Genomic DNA, 26466 nt, shown 5'->3' with positions numbered 1-26466 from the left:
CCAGCGTCCTGTGCTCATTGTGTGACACTGCCCTGGCCCTCCCTGCTGCAGGCTGTGAGGCAGCAGCACACGTGGACAGGACAGGCCTCCAGGACCTGCGAGATGGGCCCAGAGAGGTGCTGTGGCCAGAAGGAACACGGCCCGCCTCTCCCCCCGCCTCAGGGTTCTTGAGGTAGTGTCCAGGGCTCATATTAGCAGCCATCACTCCTCTCATCTCCCTGGGAATGGTCTGAACCCCTTAAAGGCACTCTCAGGAGTCCTGTGCACTGATTGACGTGGGAACATCCTGCCATAACTGCTCTGGACTAAACGCACCCTCTGGAGCATGACAGAATCTGACTCCTCTGGAAGTGGAAGCCCAGAGGTGAGACCAATGGCAAGCTGTCCAACACACAGTGCTGAGCATCAGACGTTTTCTTTGTTCTACTATCTATCCTGCACTCACGCATCTATCCATCTTCCATCCATCCATCCTCCACCTCTGCCCCACCTACCCACCTACCCACCCATCCTCCATCACCTATCCATCCTGCACCTCTGAATCATATATGCACACGTCTACCCATGTATCCATCTATCCTGCATCCACCAACCCTCCATCCCTGCTGTCTCCAGACATTTTCCCATCCATCCAATCAAGCATTCAGCCATCCAGCTATTTTCAGCATCCCTAAATCATCGATGCATGCACATGCATCAGTTCATGCATCCATCTATCCTGTATCTACCTACACATCCATTCTCCATCCCTGCATTATCCAGGCTTCCTCCCATCCATTGATCCATCGAATCTATACCTAGGAGCTACCTCATGCGTGAACAGCCAAAGACAGAGTCCTTGCTCTTACAGAGGTAAGAACGGAAGACACAAACAAGCAAACAGAAGATCATAACACAATGTGACACAATGGGCTGAGTGCTCGGGTGCTCCAGAAAAGACTTTGGGACCTGCATTTATTTTCTCCCAGTGTTTTCACATCCTTGACAACTCAAAACATGGAAATTTCTAAAACCCTGTTTGGCCACTCTATTCTGGAAAGAGATCAGTGGACAGGGGATCAGTGCAATGTCATGACTGAAAAGAGGATTTCGTGGATAGAACATACGGCAGAATCTGATTCTGGGTGCTTCCTCAGAGATGGGCCACACCCATGAATGAGTCATGTTCACAACTTCTAAATACAGCCCATTCTCTCAACTCCTAGGAGGACCCACCCCACCCTGAGGCAGGGTCCAGTTCCTGCAACAGAGTGAGATAATTTGCTGTTGTGAGGTCTCAGCCTCAGACTCTCCTCTCTTGGTTTTCCACACACTTTCCCTACACAACCTCATTTGGACCCAAGACCTTTAATATCATCACTGGCTGATGGCTTTAATTGTACAACTCCAGGCCAGACTTTCCTCAGCTCCACCTGTATAGCCAACTGTCTACTTGACACCTGCACTTGATGGTCTCACAGGGAACTTGAACTTCAAACATCCAAAATGGAGCTCTTAGCTTATCGCTCAAGCCCACCATCCGTCTCCTTCTCTTACTCAGAAAACACTACCTTTATCCACTGAAGTACCAGAAAGTCACCTGTGACTCCTCACCTTCCCTCATCCTTCATTCCAATTTGCCAGTAAGTCCTGTCTTCTTCCTCCCAAAGCTTCTCCGGTCTTGTCTCCACTGCTACCACCCCAGTCTACACCACCCTCATCTCCAAGCCACAACAGCACCCTAATGGGTTTCTCTGCTTCTGCCTGTGCTCACCTACAATCCTTCAGTGTTTCTCCTACTGTACTTAGAAAAACTCCAGTCTCCTTGCCATAACCTATAAGGTCCTACATGATCTAGCCCAGTGGTTCTCAAAGTGGTTCTTGGGAGTCCAAGACGTCAAACTATTTTCATAATAACACTAAATGTCACTTGTCGTTTTCACTTTCATTCTCTCTAAAGCATACTGATGTTCAGAGCCTACATAATGAGGGATAATGTCATCATTCTGAAGGCTAATGAAATAAGTGCTGTGTATTCCTTGTGTTTTAAGTTTTTCTGAGTTTTAATTTCTAATACGGTAAATATCAATAGTTATAACCTCTATAAACAAAAGCTCGTTGGGGTTCTCAATAATTCTTAAGAGTGTAAAGGGGTCCTGAGATTTTTTAAAAAATAAGAATCTCTGATTCAGCCCCAGAATCCCTTTCCAACCTTTTCTCAACCCATTCTTTCCCTCACCCTCTAGGCTCCAGTCACCCTGGCCTCCTTCCAGCATCTTGAATTGGCTGTGTTTTATCCGTCGCTGCCCACGCTGCTGTCTCACAGAGGCTTATCAAAGCTTCTCCGGCCTCCCCTGTTTTCAGTCTCTGCACCATCTTCATTTCCTCTATAAAACTTATTACAATGTGTAATTATTTGTCTTCTTGTTAATTGTCTGCCTCCCCCACTGGCCTGCATCTGCCCAGGGACCTTCTCTGACTTATTTACTCCCCACCGTGCTCAAGCACAGTACCGGATACATCATGGGCATGATACAGATACTTGCTGAATGAATGAACAGATGAGTATAAGGCAGGAATGCAAGGAGAAAGCAGGTACTGGCCACCTGAGCCCTGGACAGAGGGCAGGCACACTGCTGCTGAGACCACGTTACCTGCTGGGGCACCTTGAAGCGGACATAGGAGCAGAGCTGGAGCATTTCACTCATCTCTTCTGGAGTGGATGGGATCAAGGGAATCTTCTCTACGGCGGCCGACTCCTGCAGTTCTTTGAGCCGTTGTACAAACTGATTATCAGTTGAGTACTGCAGACCTGTGAGATTCAAACCAAAACAGCTTGGCAATATATCTACCTTCTTACCAAACCCCATTTTATATAGAGAACTTCCGGTATCAGCCCAGAACTAATATATTTCTGGTGTTTTTCACCAGTAGATTTCTTTTTCATTGGTACCGACATCCTTGCTCAAAGTCAGAACCACACTCTGAGAAACACAGAAAATAATTCTTCGGAATATTTTAGGGGCTCGTTACCCAAACTGTGGTCCATGGACCAGCAGTACTGGGAGCCCATAAGAAATGCAGCATCTCAGCAGCCCTTCCCCTAAGTCTCTTAAATCAGAATCTCACTGAAGTTGCCAGGAGATTCATACGTAGGATAGAGTTTAAGGAGCACCAGTCTAGAAGACAGCTTGCCTGAGCCCCTTTCACATCTGTATGGTTGAGAGGAGACCTGGTGAGATACGTGACTGGACTGGAGTGACTGACTACTCCTTCCGTCCGCCTGGACCCACTTGATAATCTCTTATTTGGGGTCAATCCATAAACACAGCGAGAATGAGTCCCCTTGTGAGCTGCCCCCCATGTTGGGGCAGTAGCTGCCCTCCACACAGTCCCTCCTCCTCCAGGGGAGCATCAGGCGATCCTGAGCCTGAACAGCTTTGAGATTGACCATTATCTTCTATCACCCGAAGCACGACACCAAGAGTTCACACGAGCTGACGTATACAGGAGGGTAAAACTAATTTCATTTCCAACACTGAGCAAATTTCTAGGTGTTTAACTTAGCTGAAGAGCTAGAGCTTTGCAAGAGAGGCAGTGGTATCCATACTGTGCCACAGAAATCCACACTTTATAAACCTCCTATATTCAGCAACTCCTCTAAATCTAACATGGGTATCGTGTGGCTCTCACGATGCCATGGGCAGATTACATGATCTATTTCCTTCTGTTTTAAAAATAATCCTAAACTAAATGTCATGTGGTATATCCTGAATTGGATCCTGGAACAGAAAAGAATATTTGTGGAAAAACTAATGAAATCCAAATAAAGCCTGGAGTTTAGTTAACAGTAATGAACCAGTGTTGGTTTCCTAGTTGTGACAAATTTACTGAGGTACATGAGCTGTTAAAGGGGAGAACTGGGTGAAGGGCATGTGGGCTTCTCTGTACTATCTTTGCAACACTTCTGTAAATGTAAAATTATTTCAAAGTAAAAAAAGCGTATCTTTTCATTTTCGTATATAAACAAATGTAATTCTAAACTTCTAATGGAAACTCTGGTGTAGAACTTTGCTCTGAGCAAATGAACATAAACTCAAAAAAGACCTTCCGTAAGTGATTTAAGATCTGACCTTCCGTAAGTGATTTAAAATCTAAATAACCTTCCAGAGGGGCTATTCCTCCAATTCTCAAACTTTATAAGACTAAATGATTTCAGACACAGTGCTTGGGAAAAGGAGAAGAGAAAACCCTTTGGGAGCTTGCCTTCGATTGCAATGAGCTTAACAGACCTGAAAACTTAACTTTCAGAGTAAGTAAAAGATTTCAAAGGTAAATTTAGTTATGTTTCAGTGGAAGGTGTACAAGTTCAATTCATGGCTGGATTCTAGCGGGTAAAGGAGGTGATGAATATGAGTCATATATAAAAGAGGTAGTGAATAGGAAAGGACTTCCCCTAAAAACCACAGCTTGGGCTCTGGAGCGAGACAGCCTAGGGTCAGTCCCTATCCTGGCTCCAGCACTGACATAATTACTTCTATGTTCCAACCTATAAAATGGGCATACTAAATCGATCTGGGTAAGAATTACATATGTAAAAAGTCACTGAGATATACACTAAAAATCTGGACAATTTACTATGTGTAAACCATACTCCAGTAGAGTACTGGGGGTGGGGAGGGGAGCAAGCAAAGGAAGAAGAGAGAAAAATTAAGATTTTTCTCACTAACACACTCTAAATCCAAGTTTGAAGGCTTATATATAAAAAAAATTTAAAATCTAACTTTAGTGCTCGCTTCAGGGGCATATATACTAAAATTGGAACAATACAGAGAAGATTAGCGTAGCCCCTGCACAAGGATGACACACAAATTCATGAAGTACCATATTTTTAAAATAAAAATAAAAAAAATAAAAATCCAACTTCAGATCATAATTTCAGGGGACATGTTACAGCTCAAGTTGACACGAATACCTTTAAGAACAGAGAAACTAAAGTTTATTGATTAAAAAAAAAAAAATCTTGTGGGACTTCCGTGGTGGTGCAGTGGTTAAGAATCCGCCTGTCAATGCAGGGGACATGGGTTCGAGCCCTGGTCTGGGAAGATCCCACATGCCTTGGAGCAACTAAGCCTGTGCCACAACTACTGAGTCTGCGCTCTAGAGCCTGCGAGCCACAACTACTGAGCCCATGTGCTGCAATTACTGAAGCCCCCGTGCCTAGAGCCTGTGCTCCACAACAAGAGAAGACACAGCAATGAGAAGCCCATGCACCGCAAGGAAGAGTAGCCCCCGCTCGCCACAACTAGAGAAAGCCCGCGTGCAGCATCGAAGACCCAACACAGCCAAAAATAAATAAATTAATTAAAAAAAAAAATCTTATAATGAATAAAGATCTCTGAGTTTTCAGCAAAAAAAGGAAGAGGCATAATAATAGTACCTTCACCTCATAAGGTTAAGGCAAGAATTAAATCCATATAAATCCATATAAATTCTTAGCTCATAAGAATTCAATAAATGTTGTGTGTTAATATTATCATTATATTTCAAAGTATTTATATGTCATAAGGTACTATACACTTTTAAATTAACCACCTCAAATTCTTTGTGGAATAAGGCTGGCTCTATATTTTAAAACTCAAGTGCTCGCTTCGACAGCACATATACTAAAATTGGAACCATACAGAGAAGATTAGCATGGCCCTTGCACAAGGACATGCAAATTCATGAAGGATTCCATATTTTTCAAACGTAAAATAAATAGCTAGTGGGAAGCAGTCGCATAGCACAGGGAGATCAGCTCGGTGCTTTGTGACCACCTAGAGGGGTGGGATAGGGAGGGTGGGAGGGAGGGAGATGCAAGAGGGAAGAGATATGGGCACATATGTATATGTATAACTGATTCACTTTGTTATCAAGCAGAAACTGACACACCATTGTAAAGCAATTATACTCTAATACAGATGTTAAAATAAAAAAAAAAAACACTCAATATGGTTATGATTATGGTTATACAACTATTGTTTGTATCACTGAAGCAATCTGATTAGTATCTCTAAAATATCGTCGAAAAGATGATTCTAAAAAAAGTCATAGCAGACACTGCCATTTATGTCTTCAGAGATTCAGACCCCGCTGTGCTCAAGTCACTCATAGGGTTATTTCAGTCTCATAACTCACCAGCAGGGCACACAAGAGACAGGCTGCAGACGTCTGATGGGTAATAAGCAGCATACACCCCAGCCACGTGGCCGCCCATGGAGGTGCCTATCAGGTGGAAGGGTTTTTTGTTCAGCTTGAGGCATTCTACAAACTAGGAAGGGAAATGAGAAAGAGGTTTGGTTATACAGCTGTGGACAATGACAGTGGTGATTACAGAGTAGAAAACCTCTGTTCTTCCTATGCGGACAAGTGAAAAGGACTGTTGATGAAAGGGAATCTGGAATCTACTGCATCTATTATCCAGATGAGCCCTGTTACATGCATGTACTTCTCTTTACCTGGCACAGGTTACTGAAGGGTCATTTGTAAATATAAAATCAACAAGGATTCCCCTAATTCATCAGTCAGCAAACTTTTAAAATAAAGGTTCCGAGAGTCAATATTTTCTTGGGAAAATTTTTGTGGGCCACATGACCTCTGTTGCAACTATTCAACTCTCCTGTTGTAGCACAAAAGCAGCTAAAGACAACATGTTAATGAGTGAGTGTGGCTGAGTCCCAATAAAACTTACCTTACAAAAAACTCGGTGGCAGGCCAAACAGAGCCCACGGGCCACAGTTTGCTGACTGCTGCCCTAATTTACAGGCCTTCCCATCCATCCAACCATCCATTCAGATAACGATCCACCCATCCGTCTATTCAACCATCCAACCACTCATCCAACCATCCATCTATCCAACCATTCAACCAACTCTCCACCCATCTGCCCATTCACCTAAAAAATATTTATTGGATGTCTATTATGTACAAGGAACTATGGTCAGCTGCTGAGGATACAGCAAAGAGTCAAAGAAACAAGGTTCCTGACCTCAACAGAGTACATAGTTCAATGGGAGGAGAGGGGCAGGCATTAAATAAATATCCTCAACTGGGGAAAATATATCAATTTGAAGCTTATGAATCACTAAATTTTGAAATAGTTCATGAGTCCCATGACCTTGAAAGCCCAGTCAGAGGCGGCTGAAGACAGATACTAAATTAGAACAAAATGCAAAAAGCACCCTCCCCATCCTCTACAATTAGGCAGACATGCTGTTATTGTCATCATGTAGCTGGTAAGCAGAAAAATAGACTCTAAAAAAATAAATGGTCTTGAGGAATTCTAAACTCCCTTTCTGAAGAGCTGAGAAAATGCCCAGATTGTATTTCTTTAGAAACAACTGCAATAGGCTTAGAGGAGAACAGTCTGCAATAAGCCCTGGTCCTCCACAGCTGACCAAGGATACCACTGGGCTGCTGCCATTTTGTTTGCAATTACTTGCAGGCAGAATGCATTGGAGAATGGTTGAGTCAGAATGGAACTCCCTTGCCTGCTCTTCAGACTTGGGCATGCAATGGTGGGCAAAACCCACCTGGGCAATTTTTGGTGGCGCCTCCTGCTTACCTGGTGTATCCTCTTGGCTTGCCCATCTATGGACAGATCATCCAGGGAGGAGCGGGTGGTGCCCTCATGTCCTGGCATGTCCACGCAGACCAAGTGCAGGTTCTTTGGAAGGAACTGAGGATACACAGGCACAGAGTGTCAGTATGTGCAGTGTAGAACATGTCTGCCCATTTTTCTGGGGAGGCTACCCCTACTTACCAAGTGACCTGGACAGCCACTCCCGGGGAGGTAATGAACCTGGACCACCCAGTATCTTACCCTAGTAACATCTGATGTGAATAAACATTGCCAGTAGCCTTATAGGGAGCAGAAACCCCCAAAATCTAATACAGAAATGGAAGGGGACTCAGGGGATGACTGGAAAAGTGGGACAAAGGTCAGGGTAGCAGGCCTGCGTCCTTTGCTCTTTCTTGACACCAGCTGGCAGGTATTACATCCTTCTCCTTTCCCTCACCCCTTCCACACTTAACTCCAGTCATGCAGCCACTGACTTGGGACTATAAGGGATAGTTCTGCTCTCCCAGAGTCCTGTCCAGCTCCAGCGCCCACAGGAGCAATGCTTTTCCTAAGAACCATGTCTGATTGCCCTAATTCTGGTTTCAACTATTTTTTTCCTGCATTAGGTCTAATTCCTAGGGTATTTTTATCCTAAACACCTTCTTCCATTTAAATATGTGCCACATTTAACCAGGAACCTGAGAAACATCAATTATCAATAAACAAATATCCAGTTATATGAAAGATGGAGACAGCAAGTGAGAGGTTCATTAAGGCATGAGGATGACTGTCATAGTGAAATTTGGAAATAAGAACATAAGGAAGTAGAGGATGTATGAGCTTTTTCCTCCTGGTGTGAAGCATACTTGGGATCATTCAGGTATGGTCCTGCTTGAGGTGGGAGCCTGGGGTGCTTCCCTCCCAAGACCTCTCCCAGCCCCCATCTTCACCAGCTGTTCACTCTTACCAGTAAAGCAAGTTGCCACACCCAAGTAAACCAGGACAGAAAGGGAGTGATTTGGAAAACTATCCCAGAAAGCTGCCAGATCAAGACTGTTTCTCTAAAGGGCTACGGAAAAGAAAAAGCAGAAATAGAAGGAAGACGGAAGGAGATGGGGAGGGGAGAAGGAGAAACAGAAAAGGGAGGAGGAGGGGAAGGAAGAGGAGAATCTTGGAGCATAAAAAAACAAATGATTTTTTAAAAGCTGGATCTTGATAGTCATGACAGGCCTGAGATGAAGCTAAGTGTCTGAAATCTTCCCTAAGAAATACTCATACGGTGAAACGATTTTTAAGGCACAGATTTTACAAATAACATTCAATTCAATAAATTTTGTCTGATAAAAGGATCTGAATAATATACTGCATTAATTTTAGGATGATTTGAGCCACAGTTCTGGGTTCCCCTTGCTTTCTACCCCTGATGACATCGTGTCCAAGTGGAAACCTCTTCTTGACTGAGTGACACCCTCTGAAGAGAGAAGGCTCTAGGACTGCACCTTGACCACACTGAGCCACATGTCCTTATGGGCAGAGAATCCATGGAGCATGAGGATGGAAGGCTTGTTCCCAGGCCTGCCGCGGAAGGAGTAACAGAACTGATAGTCTTCGTGGCGCACATAGCGCACCTGCATGCCCAGTGCCCTCCGCCAGTACCTGGGGACAGAAAATACAAGCAAGTCAAAGTCATTGAGCTCCAGAGAAGCAGCTTCGGGAGGGGGACTCTGTATAGTCTCACTCTGAAGTAAGACCAACACTTTTCCCAGCCCTCGTCCTCCACGCATGTCTCTGGGGTCCCCAGAGCTTCACCCTCAAGGAGCACTAAGCCAAACCATTCCAGAAAGCACCTTACGTGAATATTCTGTAAGTAACATGTATATATGTTACTAAGCAGTCTATTAGACAGGGAAAAGGGGGTGTTTTCTTAAGAAGCATGACACATAATAACCCTTTGTTAACATGAATTTCTAGCAGTTTGAATCACAGTGCAAAGAAGGAGCAGGCAATGGGACCTCACTGGGTGTCTGACTTGAGTCCTTTCTCTGCCTTGCTTGTTTGAGCTTCAGCAGAATTGGAAACGGCTCGTGGTAAGGCTGGGAAGGACTCCAGAGACGCCAAGACAAAGGTGGTTTCCCCTCAAAGACAGCTGGCTTGCAGTTCCTGGTGGACCATGTTCATTGACACCTGAAATCTGGGACGAGCAGCTGTGGACTTGTGGGCGTCAGTGACTCTGGGTACAGGGCAGTCGCACTGGAGTCCTAGAGGACCTCACTGCAGAGGGACTTTAATTGGAAGGAAATGCATCAAAAGACTTAAAGGTAAAGTGTGTTCCCTCTTGTCACCTACAACTTGCTACTCACGGAGATGAAGAATCGGACTCATCAAGGCTGCAGTTGCTGGCGGTGGTGTCATTCCACATCCACAAATCTCTGGATGGGAAGAAAGGACAACAGGAGGCTGTCTGATGGATGCCTGGATTCCTTATTGTCTCAGGGCTCAACATACCTCACAGCTGTCCAGTGTGGGTGATTCCAGTGACTGCTGTGAAAAACACTACTTTGCCTATTTGTAATTCTATTTGAGCAAGCTGGAAGTTTAACTAGCCTTTCAATCCACCAAATTTCTGCATTTGAGTCTTAACCTTATTTATTTATCTTTTCTTGTGAATTCGTTTTTACTGGGATACAGGAGATGGGTTGGGAAGTACCTCCGCAGGTTACACCCCACCAGGGAAAGGTCCATTCTAGTCTTCCTGGGGTAGCTTTTGGAACTTTTTCATTCCTTGGAACTGCTGCTCTTGCTGCCAGCAGCCTCCTCCGGTCCACAGCTTACAGCTCCTCCTTGGAGAATTTCCTCTTTTTCTTTGGGACACTCTTGTTTCCTGACTCTTCAGGGTCGCTAACTGGTTCCTCTTTGGGGAAAGATTTCTTCCTCTTGGGAAGATTTCCACCGCTGGCTGTCTCTTCAGGATCACTACTAACTAGCTCCTCCTTGGAAAAAGATTTCTTTTTCTTGGGTTTGGAGAAAGAGACCGAAGAATCTTCCGTGCCATTCTCCTGAGAAGCCTCCTGGAGCTTTCACTGTCTTCTTTGTGGGTCTTGCACTTGTCTCCTCGCACTCCCCCTGAGCACTGATGCTGTTTTCTGAAGATGCAAGGGGAACTGCAGCCAGCTGTTCTTTTCCTTCTTTAAGCGTTTCTTCTCCTGTTTCTCCAGCTTCCTAGTAATCTTAGCGGCGGCTTCCTCTGCCTGAACCATTGCCTCCTTCATGACATCCAGATTCTTTCATGGAACCTCTCCAGTCTCATAGAAGGACAGCTGCTCCTTGACTTGTTCTTGAAGATTCTCCACAAATACACTTGAGGGCACCTCAGAGAAGCAATCAATTTATGAGGATATGCTGCATTTGTTTGCCAGGTATTGGGAGATGCAGCCTTTGTTCTTAGCAGCTGCCTGGCCAATGAACGTGGAGTGGAAAATCAGACCATATTTTGGGGTGTTATCCCTTGTCTTCAGGGCTCTGGAAACTTGGTCCCTCTGCTGGGCCCAGGGAATCACTCAGACACAAGGACTGGCCATCAGAGTCTTAACCATATTTAAGTGTTACTGTGGTTTCAAAGAAGCTCTTCATTCTCAAGTATTGGATTTTGATTGATTTGACTGCTTAAAAAAAAAAAACTGTTTGGATTTTAATTGTGATGCAGAATTTATGATAACAAACATTTGGTTTTGTACAGATGTTATTTCCACTATGGTGGATAAGCTTGATAAAGGTCATATGCCCTCCCCTGCCTTCCACTCCAGATATATTTTTCCTAGAGACTCTGAGAGTGAGAACGTGTTTCTTAAGAATTATCTCATCAGTCCTCTGGTTTTATTCCTTACAACATATGGCAGCTGGTTGAAAGCTCAGCTTCTGTTGGTTACATAAGACTTGGCAGTGCTGGAGTTTGGCCTGAAACTGATTTCAGTATGAAATTACCATCTAAACAAATTGAACTCTCTGCATGAAGAATCTCTCCAAGATGAAAGATAATTAATTCTATCAGAGATTCACTCTGTGGTATACTTTGCACCAAAGAGGTAGCCAAGTCTTACAATAGCAAATAGACTAAATGGACCAACTTTAACCCTTTGTGTAAAATAAAGGGAGAGGGAGATGAGGATATATATTCATATTTACTCATACCTGCATATAAAATGCATGGGAGCATATACAAGGTACTACTAAAATGAGTATCTGGAGCGGAGGTGGGAAATACTGTGAGAAGTAGTTGGAGAGGGAACAGCGGTGGGAGGGAGACTTACCATGCTTTTTTTAGTACTTTTTCAATGAATATATTGCCTATTCAAAACATTAAAGACACAATAAAACTGGCTAGCTTAACAGCTCTTCTTATGACAAAACATGCATATTTCATGATATGAAATATGATATGGTAACATGAATTTGTTCACTCATTCATATCCCACCTCATTCATTTACTGGCTATATGATCATGAAACTCAATTTCCTCATCTATAATATGGGAAAACGTTGCATTCTACTAAGGATATGGTTAAGGTTAAAAGAGATAATCCATTACAAAGTCTGGTTCAATGCCCAACACACGGGAAATATTCAATAAATGGTAGTTTTATTATTATATAAAAAAGATTCTGTCCTTCAAATATATCATTTGCCAAAATTCCAGGGAAAATTGTGGAAAATTTTGTGACAAATATGATAGCCATATAAGTGGAATCATACAATATTTGTTCTTTGGTGTCTGGCTTATTTCACTTAGCATAATGTTTTCAAGGTTCATCCATGTTGTACCCTACATCAGAATTTTATTCCTTTTTAAGGTTGAATAATATCCCATTGCATGTATATACCACATTTTGTTTATCATTCATCTGTTGATGGATATTTGGGTTGTTTCCATTTTTTTGGCAATTGTGCATAATGCTATGTACATTGGTATATAAGTATCTGTTTGAGTCCTTGCTTTCAATTCTTTGGGGTATAGAAGTAGAATTGTTGGATCACATAGTAATTCTGTGTTTAACTTTTTAAGGAACCACTAAACTTTTCCACAGTAGTTATACCACTTTACATTTCTACCAGCAAAGCACAAGGGTTCCAGTTTCTCTACATCCTCACCAACACTTGCTATTTTCCATTTTTTTAATAATAGCCATCCTAATGTGTGTGTAGTATATCACTGTGGTTTTCATTTGCATTTCCCTAAGGACAAGGATGTTGAATATACATTTCTTTTTATTGAGATATAATTTACATACCATAAAATTCACCCTTTTAAATGGTACAACTGAGGTGTTTTTAGTATATTCACAAAGTTGTACAACCATCACCACTAATCCTGGAACATTTTTATCAAAAAGAAACCTGACTGCAAAATAGACACAGATGTAGAAAACAAACGTATGGACACCAAGGGGGGGAAAGGGGGGGTCGGGTAGGAAGAATTGGGAGATTGGGATTGACCTGTATACACTAATATGTATAAAATAGATAACTAATGAGAACCTGCTGTACAGCATAGGGTACTCTACTTCACTTCGCTGTATACAGTAGAAACTAACACAACATTGTAAAACAACTATATCCGCCCCCCCCAAAAAAAGCAAATCCTTCTCGCCATTAAGGTGATAGTTGTAAACTAAGTTGATAGTTGTAAACTACGTTCCCACTTCTCCATTCTCTGGCCATTGAATAAAGCTTGCACTGCTTCAATCTCAAAAAAAAAAAAAAAAAAAGAAAAAAGAAACCCAACTGAACTATATACTTACAAATAGTTAAAAAGGTAAATTTTATATTGTATATATTTTACCACAATTAAAAAAGAAAAAGAAAGAAATCCATACCCATGAGCACTCACTCACCATTCTCCTCTGCAGCTCCTGGCAACCACTAGTTTACTTCAAGTCTCTATGGATTTGCCTATTCTAGACATTTCCCATGAATGGGTTCATTCAATATGTGGCCTTTTGTGTCTGGCGTATTTCACTTAGCGTGTTTTCAAGTTCATCCATTATAGAATGTATCAGTATTTCATTCCTTTTTAAGGCTAAATAATATTCCATCGTATGGATATGCCATATCTGTTTATCCATTCAACTGTTGATGGACATTTGGGTTGTTTCTACTTCTCAGCTATTAGGAATAGTGCCACTATGAACATACATATACAAGTTTTCCTATGGACATATGTTTTCTATTCTCTTGGGGGTTCTCAGTTCATGTAGGAGTAGAATTCCTGGGTCATATAGTAGCTTTTTTAAAAAAAAACCTTTTGAGGAACTGCCAGACTGTATTCCAAAGTGGCTACATCATTTCACATTCTCCACTAGCAGTATATGAGGGATCCAATTTCTCTACATCCTTCATTGTTATTTTTTAGAGAAACTTTCAATATAAGTATAAATAATACAGAAAAGTACACATATTATAAGTGTACAGCCTGATGAATCTGCACAAAGTGAATGAACCCATTATCTGCCACCCAGATCAAGGTCTAGACTACGACCAGCATCCCAGATATCCACCTCACGCCTCACCCCATTAATACCTCCTAAAGGTAACCACTACCTCATTTTCAAACAGGAGAGTTCTGCATGTTTTAGAATTTTATCATACAATAAGTTCTTATTTGTATCTGACTCCTTCCACTCAATATTATGTTTGTAAGGATCATTCATGTTGTAAAATGTAGCATTACTTTTTTCCATTTTCATAGCTATATAGTACTCCATTGTGTGAATAATGGTATGACTATACCTCAATTTATTTATCTATTACAGTATTAATGGACATTGGGTGTTTTCAGTTTGGAGGTATTATAAATGGAGCTGCTATGGAACATTTTTGTATATATCTTTTGATCAATACATACACACACTTCTATTGGGTGAAATTAGTGGGTCATTTTGTCAAACAGTTTTCCAAAGTGGATGAACCAGTTTACACTTCAGTCAACAATACAGCAGATTCTAGTTGTTGCAAATCTATAGTGGGTTAATAGTATCCCGGTAGAATTCATGTCCACCTGGAAACCGTGAATATGACCTTATTTGGAAATAGGGTCTTTGCAGATGTAGTCAAGTTAAGTTGAGGTCATAGTGGATTAGGGTTGGCCTCAAATCCAATGCGACTGGTGTTCTTATAAGAGGGAAATTAGGACACAGAAACACACAGAAGGAAGAACACCATGTGAAGACAGAGGCAGAGACTGGAGTAACACAACTACAAGTCAAGGAATGCCAAGGGTTGCTGGCAACCAGTAGAAGCTAGGGAGGGGGAAATGGAACAGATCCTCCCTCAGAGCTTCCAGAAGGAACCAACCTTGCCAGCGCTTTGATGTAGTATTTCTAGCCTCTAGGACCGTGAGAGAATAAATTTCTGTTGTTGTAAGTCACCCAGTTTGTGGCAATTTGTTACAGCAGCCCTAGGAAACTAATACAACATCCTTGCCAATACTTGGAATTGTCAGTCAGCCCTTTTCATTTTAGCCATTCTGATGGGTGTGAAATGGTATCTCACTGTGGTTTTAATTTGAATATCCCTTAGGGCCAACAAAATTGAGTATCATTTCACATGTTTATTGGCCATTATCTCCCCATCTTTAGGTCAAGTGTATATAATACAACATAACCATGGGAGTAATATTTCATCATACTCACAGGTTCTGGGGATTATGGAGGTAGTTCTTGGTGGGGCTGTTTTAGTAATTCTACCTGCCAAAGGGGTCAAGTTTGACTTTTTTTCAGATGGGTATCTAGTTGACCCCATCCCCTTTACCTGCTGCAGAGCAGTGCTACCTGTCACAATTCAAGAGACCATATCTATCTACATCTGCTACCGGACTCTCCTGTCCCGTTGGCTTATTTGTCCTTTGTGCCAATTTCACATTGTCTTGACTGCTGTTGCTTAATAACTAGTCTTGATAGCTGGTAGTGTAAATCATCTAGTATTGTTCTCGTTCAAGACTGTCTTGCTTAATTTGGCTCTTTGTTTTTCCTTATAAATTTAAGAATCAGTTTATTAAATTCTATAAGAAAGAAACCTGCTGGGATTTTAAAACGTGTGTACACTGAATCTACAGGTCACTCTAGGGAAATCTGACATCTCTCTATTGGAAAGCCTTGCAACTCACAAATATTGTCTATCCCCTCCATTAATTTAGGTTGCTCAAAATTTCTCTAATACTTTGTAGTTTTCTGAGTAAAGGCTTTGCACATTGTTCTTTAGATTTATTCTTAGGTATTTTATATTTGTTGATACAAGATATTTTCATTTTCTATTTGTTTGTTGCTATTATATAAGAATACAACTGATTTTTGTTTACTTATCTTGTATTTAGCAATCTTGCCAAATTCACATTTTTTTAAATTAATTAATTAATTTTTAAATTTTTGGCTGCTTTGGGTCTTCGTTGCTGCGCACGGGCTTTCTCTGGTTGTGGTGAGCGGGGGCTACTCTTCGTTGTGGTGCATGGGCTTCTCATTGCAGTGGCTTCTCTTGTTGCAGAGCATGGGCTCTAGGCACACGGGCTTCAGTAGTTGTGGCGTGCGGCTTTAGTAGTTGTGGCTCGCGGGATCTAGAGTGCAGGCTCAGTAGTTGTGGTGCACGGGCTTAGTTGCTCTGCAGCATGTGGGATCTTCCTGGACCAGGGCTCGAACCCGTGTCCCCTGCATTGGCAGGCAGATTCTTAACCACTGCGCCACCAGGGAAGCCCCTCACATTTTTAATTCTAACAAATTATTGATAGATTCTTCTGGACTTTCTACGTACACAATCATGCCATCAAAAACAACATCAGTTTTATTTCCTCTTTTCCAATTAATCCTCTTCTCTCTCTTATATGTATGATTTCTTATCTTGATCGCATAACTGAGCTTCTTTGGGAAAACAAAAATCTTTTAAAATCTCAGTCTTTTTCATTCGGTGAACAGTTTTGACAGTTTACACAACGAAAGCCAGAGCAGCCCCTGATGTCACCCACAGTGGCCACGGCATCTCCAGTGTGGCTCTCTGTGGACTCTCACAGCCATGTGTTTGCCATCTCCTGCAGGAGCTATCAGAGTCCCCATCTCTGTGAAACTGTGCTAGCCACGCTCCAGGGACACTTAGACCCAGAGAGAGTTCTCTGAAGGCTGGCTGTGACCCACCGGGGACACTGTGCCCTGAGGAGCTCAGAAGACCCAGAGGGAAGTCCAGGCGAGAGCGCCCCGAGATGCCTTCCTCATACCCATATGCTCACTCGGCAGCGTGGCTTGGGGTATCAGGGATGCCCAGCTACCTCTACTGCCTGCTGTTCCTGTTCACATCGCAATCCTGAAAATTAACTTGGCTAAGCCAGGTCTGCAGGGTGAACCTATGGGTGGTCGTTACGGGCAGCGGAGTAAATGAAGGCCTTTGGAGGAGTAGCTGTGGTTAAGGGACATAAGTGACTCACAGCAAAGCTGCTCACCCTATGACAACCACTGTGAAAGTGTCCCTTGCAGTGAGGTGATTTGAAGGAAACAGGCTGTGCGTTTCAGTGTGGTGGGGGAAGCCGCTCACAGGAATTCCGGCGACTCTGCAATGGCATTACGGGTTCTATTACTATAATCACAGCCCCTCTGCCACAGCGCTACCCGGCATAATCCGAAAGGATTTCTAGGATTTTCACCCTCCCCAGCCAACTGGGTTTCTTCTTGGCCTGTGTGGCTGAGTTCACAAAATAAAGAGCATTGTGTTCATTCTCCGGCTACAGCCCTGAGTGAAGTGACAGGCATGGGCAGGCTTTAAGGTCACCTGCATCTGCGCCGTCAAATAATAAAGGACTGAATGTTCTCTGTGGGGCCTCGCTGGGTTTTGGTGGTATTACTTGTTAATAAAAGTGAATTATTTGCTATGAGGCATTATTCATAATAGCAAAAAGTGGAAACAACACAAACGTCCATTTGGATAAATAAAATGTGGTATAACCATACAATGGACCATTATTCAGCCATCACAATGAACAAAGTACAGATACACGCTGCAGCATGAGTAAGCCTTGAAAAGCGCAAGAAGCCAGACCCAAAAAAAACCACAAATCGTACGATCTCATTTATATGAAATGTCCACAACAGGCAAATCCGAAGAGACAGAAGGTAGATTACTAGTTACCAGGGGATGAAGAGAGGGAGTAGAAAACTGGGAGTACCTGCTAACAAGTAGGGGGGTTCTTTTGCGGGAGATGGAAATGTTCTCAATGAGATAGTGGTAATTCACAGTACGGTGAATATATTAAAGCCAATTAAATGCACACTTTAAAATGGTGAAGTTTAAATTATATGAATTTAACTCAAAAAAGTGAATTATTTGCTATGAAGTTAATTTTCTCTTGAGAGATCAAGCATCAAAATTATTCTAACATTCTGACTCTGAAAGCCTTCTCCGTGATGGCCCAAGGAACTTGGGTGTTGGGGGACTCTGCAGCAGAGGCTGGTTTCCGCATGTGGTGGCGGGTAGAATAATCACACCTCTGCATGCAGCCATGTACATGATTATGGGTCACATCGCTGAACTGCATTCTCTGCTTCACTTCAAGAAAAATGAAATTTGCATGTGGAGGTCCACGGTGCCTCTGCAGGGTGGAGAGGGGCACACCACTCTGGCCTCTCCATGTCAGGGGCCACATGGGAGCCCTGGCCCCGAAGCACTCCTACTGCCAGTGCTTCAAGGGCAATGGCATTTAAGCAGCCGGAGTCTTAGCTTCATCAATGCGGAGGCGGGTCCTGGGTGACCCTATGAAGGGGTCATCACCTCCCCACAAGAGTGAGTGAAACATGAAAGCTCCCTTCTGTTCAATTAGCTTCTTTTCAAGGATTAGAGCCCGGCTGGCAGGCGGAAAATTCCACACTCTAATGAAACAAAAGGGAGCCAGAAGGGAGGGCAGATAAAGGGCACAAGCACAACCTCCCTGCATTCTTCTCTCGGGGCACAGAAGGCAGTCCTAAGTTCCAGAAGTCGTGATAAAATCTCAGTGTGCTTCCCTACGGCACAGAGAGGAACCAGGTCTATTTCAGTATTTCCTTCATCATGGGACAAATCCATGGGAGTGTAAGAGGTGATTTTATTTGGTAAATGGACTGTGGCATGAAAAGTCCCTGAAGCACATCATGAGAAAGCTTCTCTCTTTTCAACTGTTAACCTTCTGACTCCATCAAGGAGAAAGGCTCTATACCTTTCACACCTCTCAGATTTTGTACCAAAGAGAAAGGAGAGAGTCTTTGGTAGGCAGTAGTATCTAGGCTAGAATTTATGAACATAGTTTAATGGCACTGTGCTTATTTTTACTTTCTTATATTAATTTAATATTTTTGGCATGTATGGCAAGCTTTCCACTTAAGGTAGTGATATGTCACTCTTAAATTGATTGAAGGTTTTCTTAAAAAGTCACTCTAAAGAAAATACAAAACAAAAGTAGAGGTGGTACGCAGATAGAGCAAGAAGCATAAAGGTGATTCAAGAATGACAGAAGTTTTGGAAACTTCTTTTCCTTTCCATCACTCTACTAATGAACACTTTTTTTTTTTTTTTTGGCATCCCTGGGTGGGCGCAACTAATGATTGCTTTCAAAAAAACCTAAAACCATTCTGTCCTACCCATGCCATCTCCACGATCCTGCTCTTTCTGACTCATTTTTCAGTGCATTTCACTGCACCTGTCAAGACATCACTGGATCAGAATCCAACGACCAAGAAAAACCAAAGGAATTCCCATGAATCAGTGATGTTGGGAGACAGAGTGGTCTCCTGAGCAAAGACACCATCAGAAACCTGGAAGAATTTACCTGGGGAGAAGCTACCACTACTTCAGGAACACTCCCAACATTCAAGAAAGGATGTCTTTCAACTTTTCTGTAAGTTTGAAATATTTCATGATAAATGTTGAACAGCCACAACCAAAAAGGACAAGCAGAGAAGATGGCGTGGCCATGATACTCCTGAAAACTTGAACTATAAAATGAACTTACCAGTAATAGATTCTTATCAGTGCCGAAGGCCACAGGAGAAATGAGGCTACAAATGCCAGGATTGGGATGGCCAGCGTCCCGCCCGCGATCACAAACATGTTAACCACGTCAAGATCCATCCTGCTCTTTAGGGCTGGCTGACACCTGCAGGGGCTGAAGAGAGAGACAGTATTGAAAAACTCCATCTCAGGGACTTCCCTGATGGTGCAGTGGTTAAGAATCTGCCTGCCAATGCAGGGGACACGGGTTCGATCCCTGGTCCAGGAAGATCCCACATGCACTGGAGCAACTAAGCCCGCGAGCCACAACTACTGAGCCTGCATGCCACAACTACTGAAGCCTGCGTGCCTAGAGCCCGTGCTCCACAACAAGAGAAGCCACCGCAATGAGAAGCCCGCGCACGGCAACAAAGAGTAGCCTCAGCTCGCCGCAGCTAAAGAAAGCCCGCGTGCAGCAACAAAGACCCAATGCGGCCAAAAATAAATAAAAATTTTTAAAAAAATTAAAAAAAAAAAAGTCCGTCTCAGGAGACAAGGTGAAGAAGCAAAGCGGGACAGAGAAGTGAATGACACAGAATGAGAGCAAGGATCAGGAGGAAACGAAAGTAGGCAAGTGCTTTAAAAAATCTAAATAGGCAGGACAACTAAATGTAACGAGGAATCATTAAGATGATCCTGGATTTTTTTTTAAGCTATAAAGGAAACTGTGGGGGCAACTGGGGAAATTTGAGTAAGGACTGGTTATTAGATAATATTATTGTATTAGTGAGTGTGGTGATGAAATTGTGGTTATGTTTATATGTAAGAGAACGTCCTTGTTCCTAGCGTCTGCTGAAGTATTAAGGGATAAAGAATAGTAATATCTGCTACTCACTTTTAAAAGTTGAGGAGAGAAAAAATGTGTATGTGCGTGTGTGTGAGCGTGTGTGCATCTGAGTGTGCACGTGTGTGCACGTGTGTGCATGCATGTGTGCATGCGTGTGTGCATCTGGGTTTGCTCTTGTGTGTGTGTGCATGCGTGTGTGCGTGTGTGTGTAGGGGAGGGAGAAATAAAGTAAGTGTGGTGAAATGTACTGGTAACCTCTAACTTTCCTATTAGGTTTGCAATTTTTAAAAATGAAAAGTTAGGGAGGACAGAAGACCTGGAAGGAAGGAAGGGAGGAAGGGAGGAAGGGAAGAGAAGAAGGAAAAAATACACATGTACACATGGATGCTTATCTATATACAGACTATCACTGGAAGGTGTACAAGAAACCAGCATCAGTGGTTGCATCTGAGGTGGGGAATCAGATGGGTGTCAGGGATAGAGGGAGACTTGCTTTTCACGGTCTACGCTTTAAAATCTTTGGTTATGTATCATGTACAGGCATAGACTTCAAATATAAGTAATATACAGTAAAAAGTTAGGAGGGAACACATTAGAACAGCAGAGTTTTCAGTATACTTTCTGATGTCCTTCCATAGACTTGGTGGACACATCTGAAGGCTAGGATGTGAGCTCCAGGAGGGGAGGGACTGTATCCCCAGCATTCAGACTAGGGCCTGACCCATTTCTAGGCACTCTAGAAATCACCACTGAATTAGAGGTCCCCACCCAGTCCTGTCTCATGAACTCACTCACAACATGGTTTATTTTTTTTTCATGGAATAAAAAATATTTCAAGTCCCGTCATCCTCCCCAATAGAGAAAACAACTCCTGCAAGGATCTGTAAGTCAGGTGTGGCCCTTTGCCATCTGAGGACTTGGCCACTTGTGTTAAGTGTGTATCTCACTAACATAAAAAAGAGCCTTCTTCAAGAAAAAGCAAACATCTAGCAAATCATGGTCTTCCTTATATTTCCTGTGAAATGGAAGGCTTTGTCCCATACACCTCTATCAACTGATGTGTGTTTCAATTTTATAATGATTTCATGATGGCACAGTATGACCACTGAGCATGGGGGTCAGCCAACTTTTTCTGTAAAGGGCAGATGATAAATATTTCAGCATTGCGGGTTATAAGGTCTCTATCGCAACTCTTCAAGCTGCCCTTGTAGTGAGACAGCAGCCATATAACATGTAATGAATGGGTGTGACTGTGTGCCAATAAAATTTTATTGTAAAAAACAGCCTTCAGGTTGTAATTTGCTAACCCTTGATTGAGCACACCAACTCCATCAAACAGGCAAGGTGAGTGTTTTATTCCCTAATTATAGGCTGAGGCAACTAAGGCACAGAGAGGTTAAGTAACTTGCCCAAGGTAACTCAGCTGGTAGTCATGATTATAAAACAAGTTTCTGACTTGGACCCACTCTCTATGCTCCTAACTCCACTTGGTCTAATTTTTTTCAAATGGTCTTTTCTCAATCTTTGTAACTTCTCTGCTGTTAAATACCCACATTTGTCACCCCTGATTTCTCCATGAAGATGTGACATCTCCATTTAGATGTTTGGTCTCTTGTGAGAGGTTTGGTGAAACAAGCCCCTCGGTCTAGAGGGGGAAACAGATACATCTGTAGGTGGGTTAGATGGTTCCTTTCAGTTTCACACACACTCTATCCGGGAACAGTACTGAGTCTACAGTAATGAAAGCTGCCGCCTTCTCAGGGGCAGAAGCACTGTCTGTGTTTCTGATTCAACTGTCCTCTCAGTTTCACTGTAAACACTGTAAACACTTTTTCCAGCACACTTATATCACTGGCCTCTTTCTCCTCCCAGAACCAGAGCTCCTAGAGGGTAGGAATAATCATACATGTTCTTTCTCAGTGCCTAGAATAAGCCCAGGACACAAATAAGGTGCAAATGAATTAATGAAAATCAAAGTTACAAAATGGGTTCAATCCTATTTGTCTTAGGGACAACCATTCCCAATGATGCTATAAGAGACCTGACTTGTCTCTCTTTCAATAATTACAAAACTCCCCAGAGGAGTCACCTATTTAATGCTGGGTACAATTTACGGTGCTACAAAGGCCCCACTGTCAAGGGGTAAGCAAGTTAATCACAGAGTGAAGGGAATTTTACGAATCTATGTGAATAGTGTGGGTCACAAGAGCTGATGAAGATGGGAAATGTCAGATTCAAGAGGACTTTTCCACATCACATAAAGGCCTTAAAAGCTGCTGAGGGTCACCGTGAATTCTGATTCCTGAGCTGCAGGAAGTTAATTGCATGATGTTCTTTTAGACTAGGAATGAGAACATTTTATGCCCAAAGCCATATATGTCACAGACTCTGACACTGGAGATGGGAGCCCCAACATGAAGTCATGATCATCAAAAAGAAACCTCGTGGCTTCATCAGTGCCTGCTAGGGATGTCACAGTCAGTTTGGGGGAAGGTTTTATCTGGCTCCATCCTCCACTTAACGGCAGAATAAAGTCTTTAATAAGGAGCTTTTGCAGAACATCATCAATTTAGCAAGGCTTGGACTTGTTACAAAGAATCCTGCACACTTTCCCTGATGACATCAAATACAGACAGGCCCTGAGTCAAGACAATAATGTTTTCTGAGTTTTCTATAAAGAGCTGACCATTATTCCTACCTCTGCAACATCCTTCGTTTTACAAAGGACTTGCCCCAGCCTTTGAAAAGGCAGCTGCCCTACCCTGCTGGGGTTTGTTTATAGGATGTTCTATGCACCCAAGGCGGAAGCTGGACACAGAAAAACTGAAGCCTTGTGAACCCAGAATCACCAATGACTGAACATCAACTAAGGGGTAGAGCGTGGAGCTTCCCTAAGCACAGGGCCCAAATAACTGATGTTCGCAAGGTGACTTCAGGGCGCAGGAGAACACTCAGGGCTACACAGCATCAGGAAACACTCACATTCATACTGAGAAAGTCATCTCTTTGTAGTTCTTTTCCCGCCCTGCTTAGGTCAAAGAGAAACTCTCAGTGTGGTTATTAAATAGCTTTCTAACCCTTGAGCCTCCCGCAGGCAACAGTATCTAGCTATTTAATAACGTTGTTTGTGTTGACTTTTATGGGTATTTTCAGTTTATGGTAGTGATGCACATTAATCTAAGTTAAAAGAAGGAAATGAGTTAAAGAAAAATGCTAATCGGTGATACACGGATCTGGTGAACATCATGGTGGTGACAGACGAATGGCTGCCACTGGGGCAGATGTGTGTGATGGACGGGGGTGGGGCGCTCCGCTGGCTCTTCACGCACCGGCTGGGAGACCTTGGTTTCCTCATCTATCAATGAGAACATTCGTCCAAAACATCTCATCTGCCTTTTCCTACTCTGGTGACTTAAAACATTTCTGAAATTATGCCAGACAGTTGAAGAGTAGGATCTGGCTCGCTCCCCACGAGAATCTCGTTCCCTGTTACATTTTTCCCAAAACCTAAAACAGTATCTGGGAAATATTTGGTGCGTGGCAATGTTTGATAATGTTTTGGTGTTTGATAAAGGCTGAATAGACTGAAAAAGAAAAATGAACTCGTTTTACGTATCTGGTGTGTCACGTGAGACAGCCCAGTGTTAATGACAGTGATTTCAGCGGCTTTGCGGCACAGTCTGACACGAGGAGACATCAGGAAGGAGAGCTGGCCTTTATGGTACCAGGGGGGGTAACACGCTCTCACCCCGAGACCGGAGCCTGCCACGTGGCCTTCCCCTGTTAACATCCAAGCTGTGCATTCAGGGCCTTTATCTCTGAGCGCAGGGACAAAAATTAATCAGTAGATCCAGATAAACATTGGACTCATGTTCCCAAGTTTAGTCGGGGGTTAGAGGTCAGGCATAAAGTATCACAATTGTCTTTTAATGTTCTCACTGACTTTTAAAACCCGTCATCCTGAGTTCTGATACTTTAATCTTAAGGTATAAAGCAAAATTCCAAGAATAAATAGAATGTAAAACACTTTTATAGAATCTTGCCTTCCCCTGGACATCTACTCATATGCCATCAATTTTGACAAACTGAAGTCCTGGTCTCTTCAAAATAATGATAATTTTAATAACTATAGCAACAACAATAATGACCATGGCCACTACCACCATAGCCAAAGATAGAAGAGCGACAGCCTCCATGTATTGGATGACTGCTGTATGCCAGGCCCCGTGCAGGTGGTTCACATACATCCTCTCATTTTATCCTGCACAACACTGGGAGTAAGAAGCATTTCTCACATTTTAAAGATGGAGAAACTGAAGCTTACAGAAGTTGTTAACAAATGCCCCCAAGGTCACCTGACTGGTACATGGCATGAGCTGCATTTCAATCCAATCCTGTAGGTGTGCCTGGCTCATGCTACCTTTGCCTTCTCTCAGCACTTGCTAAGCAGATATTTATTGTGCATCAATTACACAAAAGGCACAGGAGTTCAGTGTTCCCAGTTCAGTGTTCCCATAGACATTCTTTGCACTTCTCCAGAACTATTTTAAGAGGAAGTAACATGCAAACTTTACAAGTTAACAACTTGTTACCTTATTGTTGCTGGTGTCTTTGAAAAACTAACCAGTGCTGGGACTTCCCTGGTGGTCCAGTGGTAAAGAATCCGCCTTACAATGCAGGCAACTAAGCCCTGCGGGCCTCAACTAGAGAGCCTGCTAGAGCCCACACGCTCTGGAACCCGCGCGCCACGACTAAAGAAGAGAAAACCCGCACGCCACAACTAGAGAGAAACCCGCACACCACAACGAAGAGCCCATGTGCCGCTACTAAGAACTGACACACCCAAAAAAGACCAAAAAACAACAACAACAAAAAACTAACCAGTGCTGCTCATAATTTTTTTCTTTAATTCTACAATATGAAAATTCTTTCCACAGTGTTTTCCACCTGGAAAAAGCACTAAGTTCTTGAAATCTGAGTATAAAATCCCAGCTGTTAAACATTGTTGCATCTACCCAACACTGATTTCTGAAACTAGGTTCTTTTTTTTTTTAATAAATTTTTTAAATTAATTTATTTATTTTATTTATTTAGTTTTGGCTGCGTTGGGTCTTCCTTGCTGCATGCGTGCTTTCTCTAGTTGAGGTGAGTGGGGGCTACTCTTCGTTGCGGTGCGTGGGCTTCTCACTGCAGTGGCTTCTCTTGTTGCGGAGGATGGGCTCTAGGCGCGCAGGCTTCAGTAGTTGTGGCACGTGGGCTCAGTAGTTGTGGCTCGCGGGCTCTAGAGCGCAGGCTCAGTAGTTGTGGCGCACGGGCTTAGCTGCTCTGTGGCATGTGCGACCTTCCCGGACCAGGGCTCAAACCCGTGTCCCCTGCATTGGCAGGCAGATTCTTAACCACTGTGCCACCAGGGAAGCCCTGAAACTAGGTTCTTGTAAAGATAAACCGATTCCTCAAAACTATCACTAATGACCAACAGTTAAAAAAGATACTAAGATTCTCTTGTATGGAAGCCCCAGGATCGATGAGACAGAGTAATTTGAGAAATGAGCAGTTCTAACGCCTCGTCACAGTAATCTTCTCCATCGCGAAGGAAAATCACACTGAAAGTTCCAAGGAAGTAGTTAAGCCTGCCCAGTCATCACTGAAAGTGTGGCACGACCCTAGGATTGCTGCCATAAGGTGCTCACCTCTGCCCTCCTGGCCTTGTCTCCCCCTCACTCTGGCTGAGCCCATTCCTCCTCTGTACTTGGCAGCTCAGACACCCCTGCTGTTCAGACAAGCCATGGCTCTGAGCATGCATAGCCTGGTTCCTAAAATTCTCTGCTCCCGCTCTCCCCTGATAGTCCCATGATGCTCTCCTTACCTGCCCCCTTGAACAGTCCCGTGATGTGCTCTTCATTGTCTTCCTGGAAGAGCTCACCATATCTACACCCTCTGCCACTCCCTCCTACAGGAAACGCGAAAATCAACATACCTGGCCAGGACCTTCTTCCAGACTTTTCCAGAAGCCTGCTTGACTATCTCCATGACCCAAAAGTCCTGTCCT

At 43.1% G+C, this 26466-nt stretch overlaps 1 protein-coding gene and 2 non-coding genes across 7 annotated transcripts in view; 2 read left to right on the top strand and 1 right to left on the bottom strand.

Annotated features, from left to right (window-relative positions):
* Positions 1–26466, bottom strand: part of ABHD6 (abhydrolase domain containing 6, acylglycerol lipase) — a 52704-nt gene that overhangs the window by 7190 nt on the left and 19048 nt on the right. For all 5 annotated transcript variants that reach the window (XM_036870532.1, XM_036870533.1, XM_036870535.1 and 2 more), the window contains 5 exons: positions 19593–19745; positions 9082–9238; positions 7586–7699; positions 6160–6292; positions 2634–2791 (listed from right to left, as the gene is read on the bottom strand). In XM_036870532.1, the coding sequence (XP_036726427.1) occupies positions 2634–2791; positions 6160–6292; positions 7586–7699; positions 9082–9238; positions 19593–19711 (681 nt within the window). In that variant the 5' untranslated portion in view covers positions 19712–19745. The remainder of the gene's footprint in view (positions 1–2633; positions 2792–6159; positions 6293–7585; positions 7700–9081; positions 9239–19592; positions 19746–26466) is intronic.
* Positions 4768–4872, top strand: LOC118904635. Its single transcript, XR_005022083.1, has one exon. It is a non-coding gene; the product is annotated as a U6 spliceosomal RNA (small nuclear RNA).
* On the top strand, positions 5622–5725 carry LOC118904636. Its single transcript, XR_005022084.1, has one exon. It is a non-coding gene; the product is annotated as a U6 spliceosomal RNA (small nuclear RNA).

The sequence above is a fragment of the Balaenoptera musculus genome, chromosome 11 (genome assembly GCF_009873245.2).
Source record: "Balaenoptera musculus isolate JJ_BM4_2016_0621 chromosome 11, mBalMus1.pri.v3, whole genome shotgun sequence".
NCBI lineage: Eukaryota > Metazoa > Chordata > Mammalia > Artiodactyla > Balaenopteridae > Balaenoptera > Balaenoptera musculus.
This window is presented reverse-complemented; position numbering and strand designations above follow the sequence as displayed.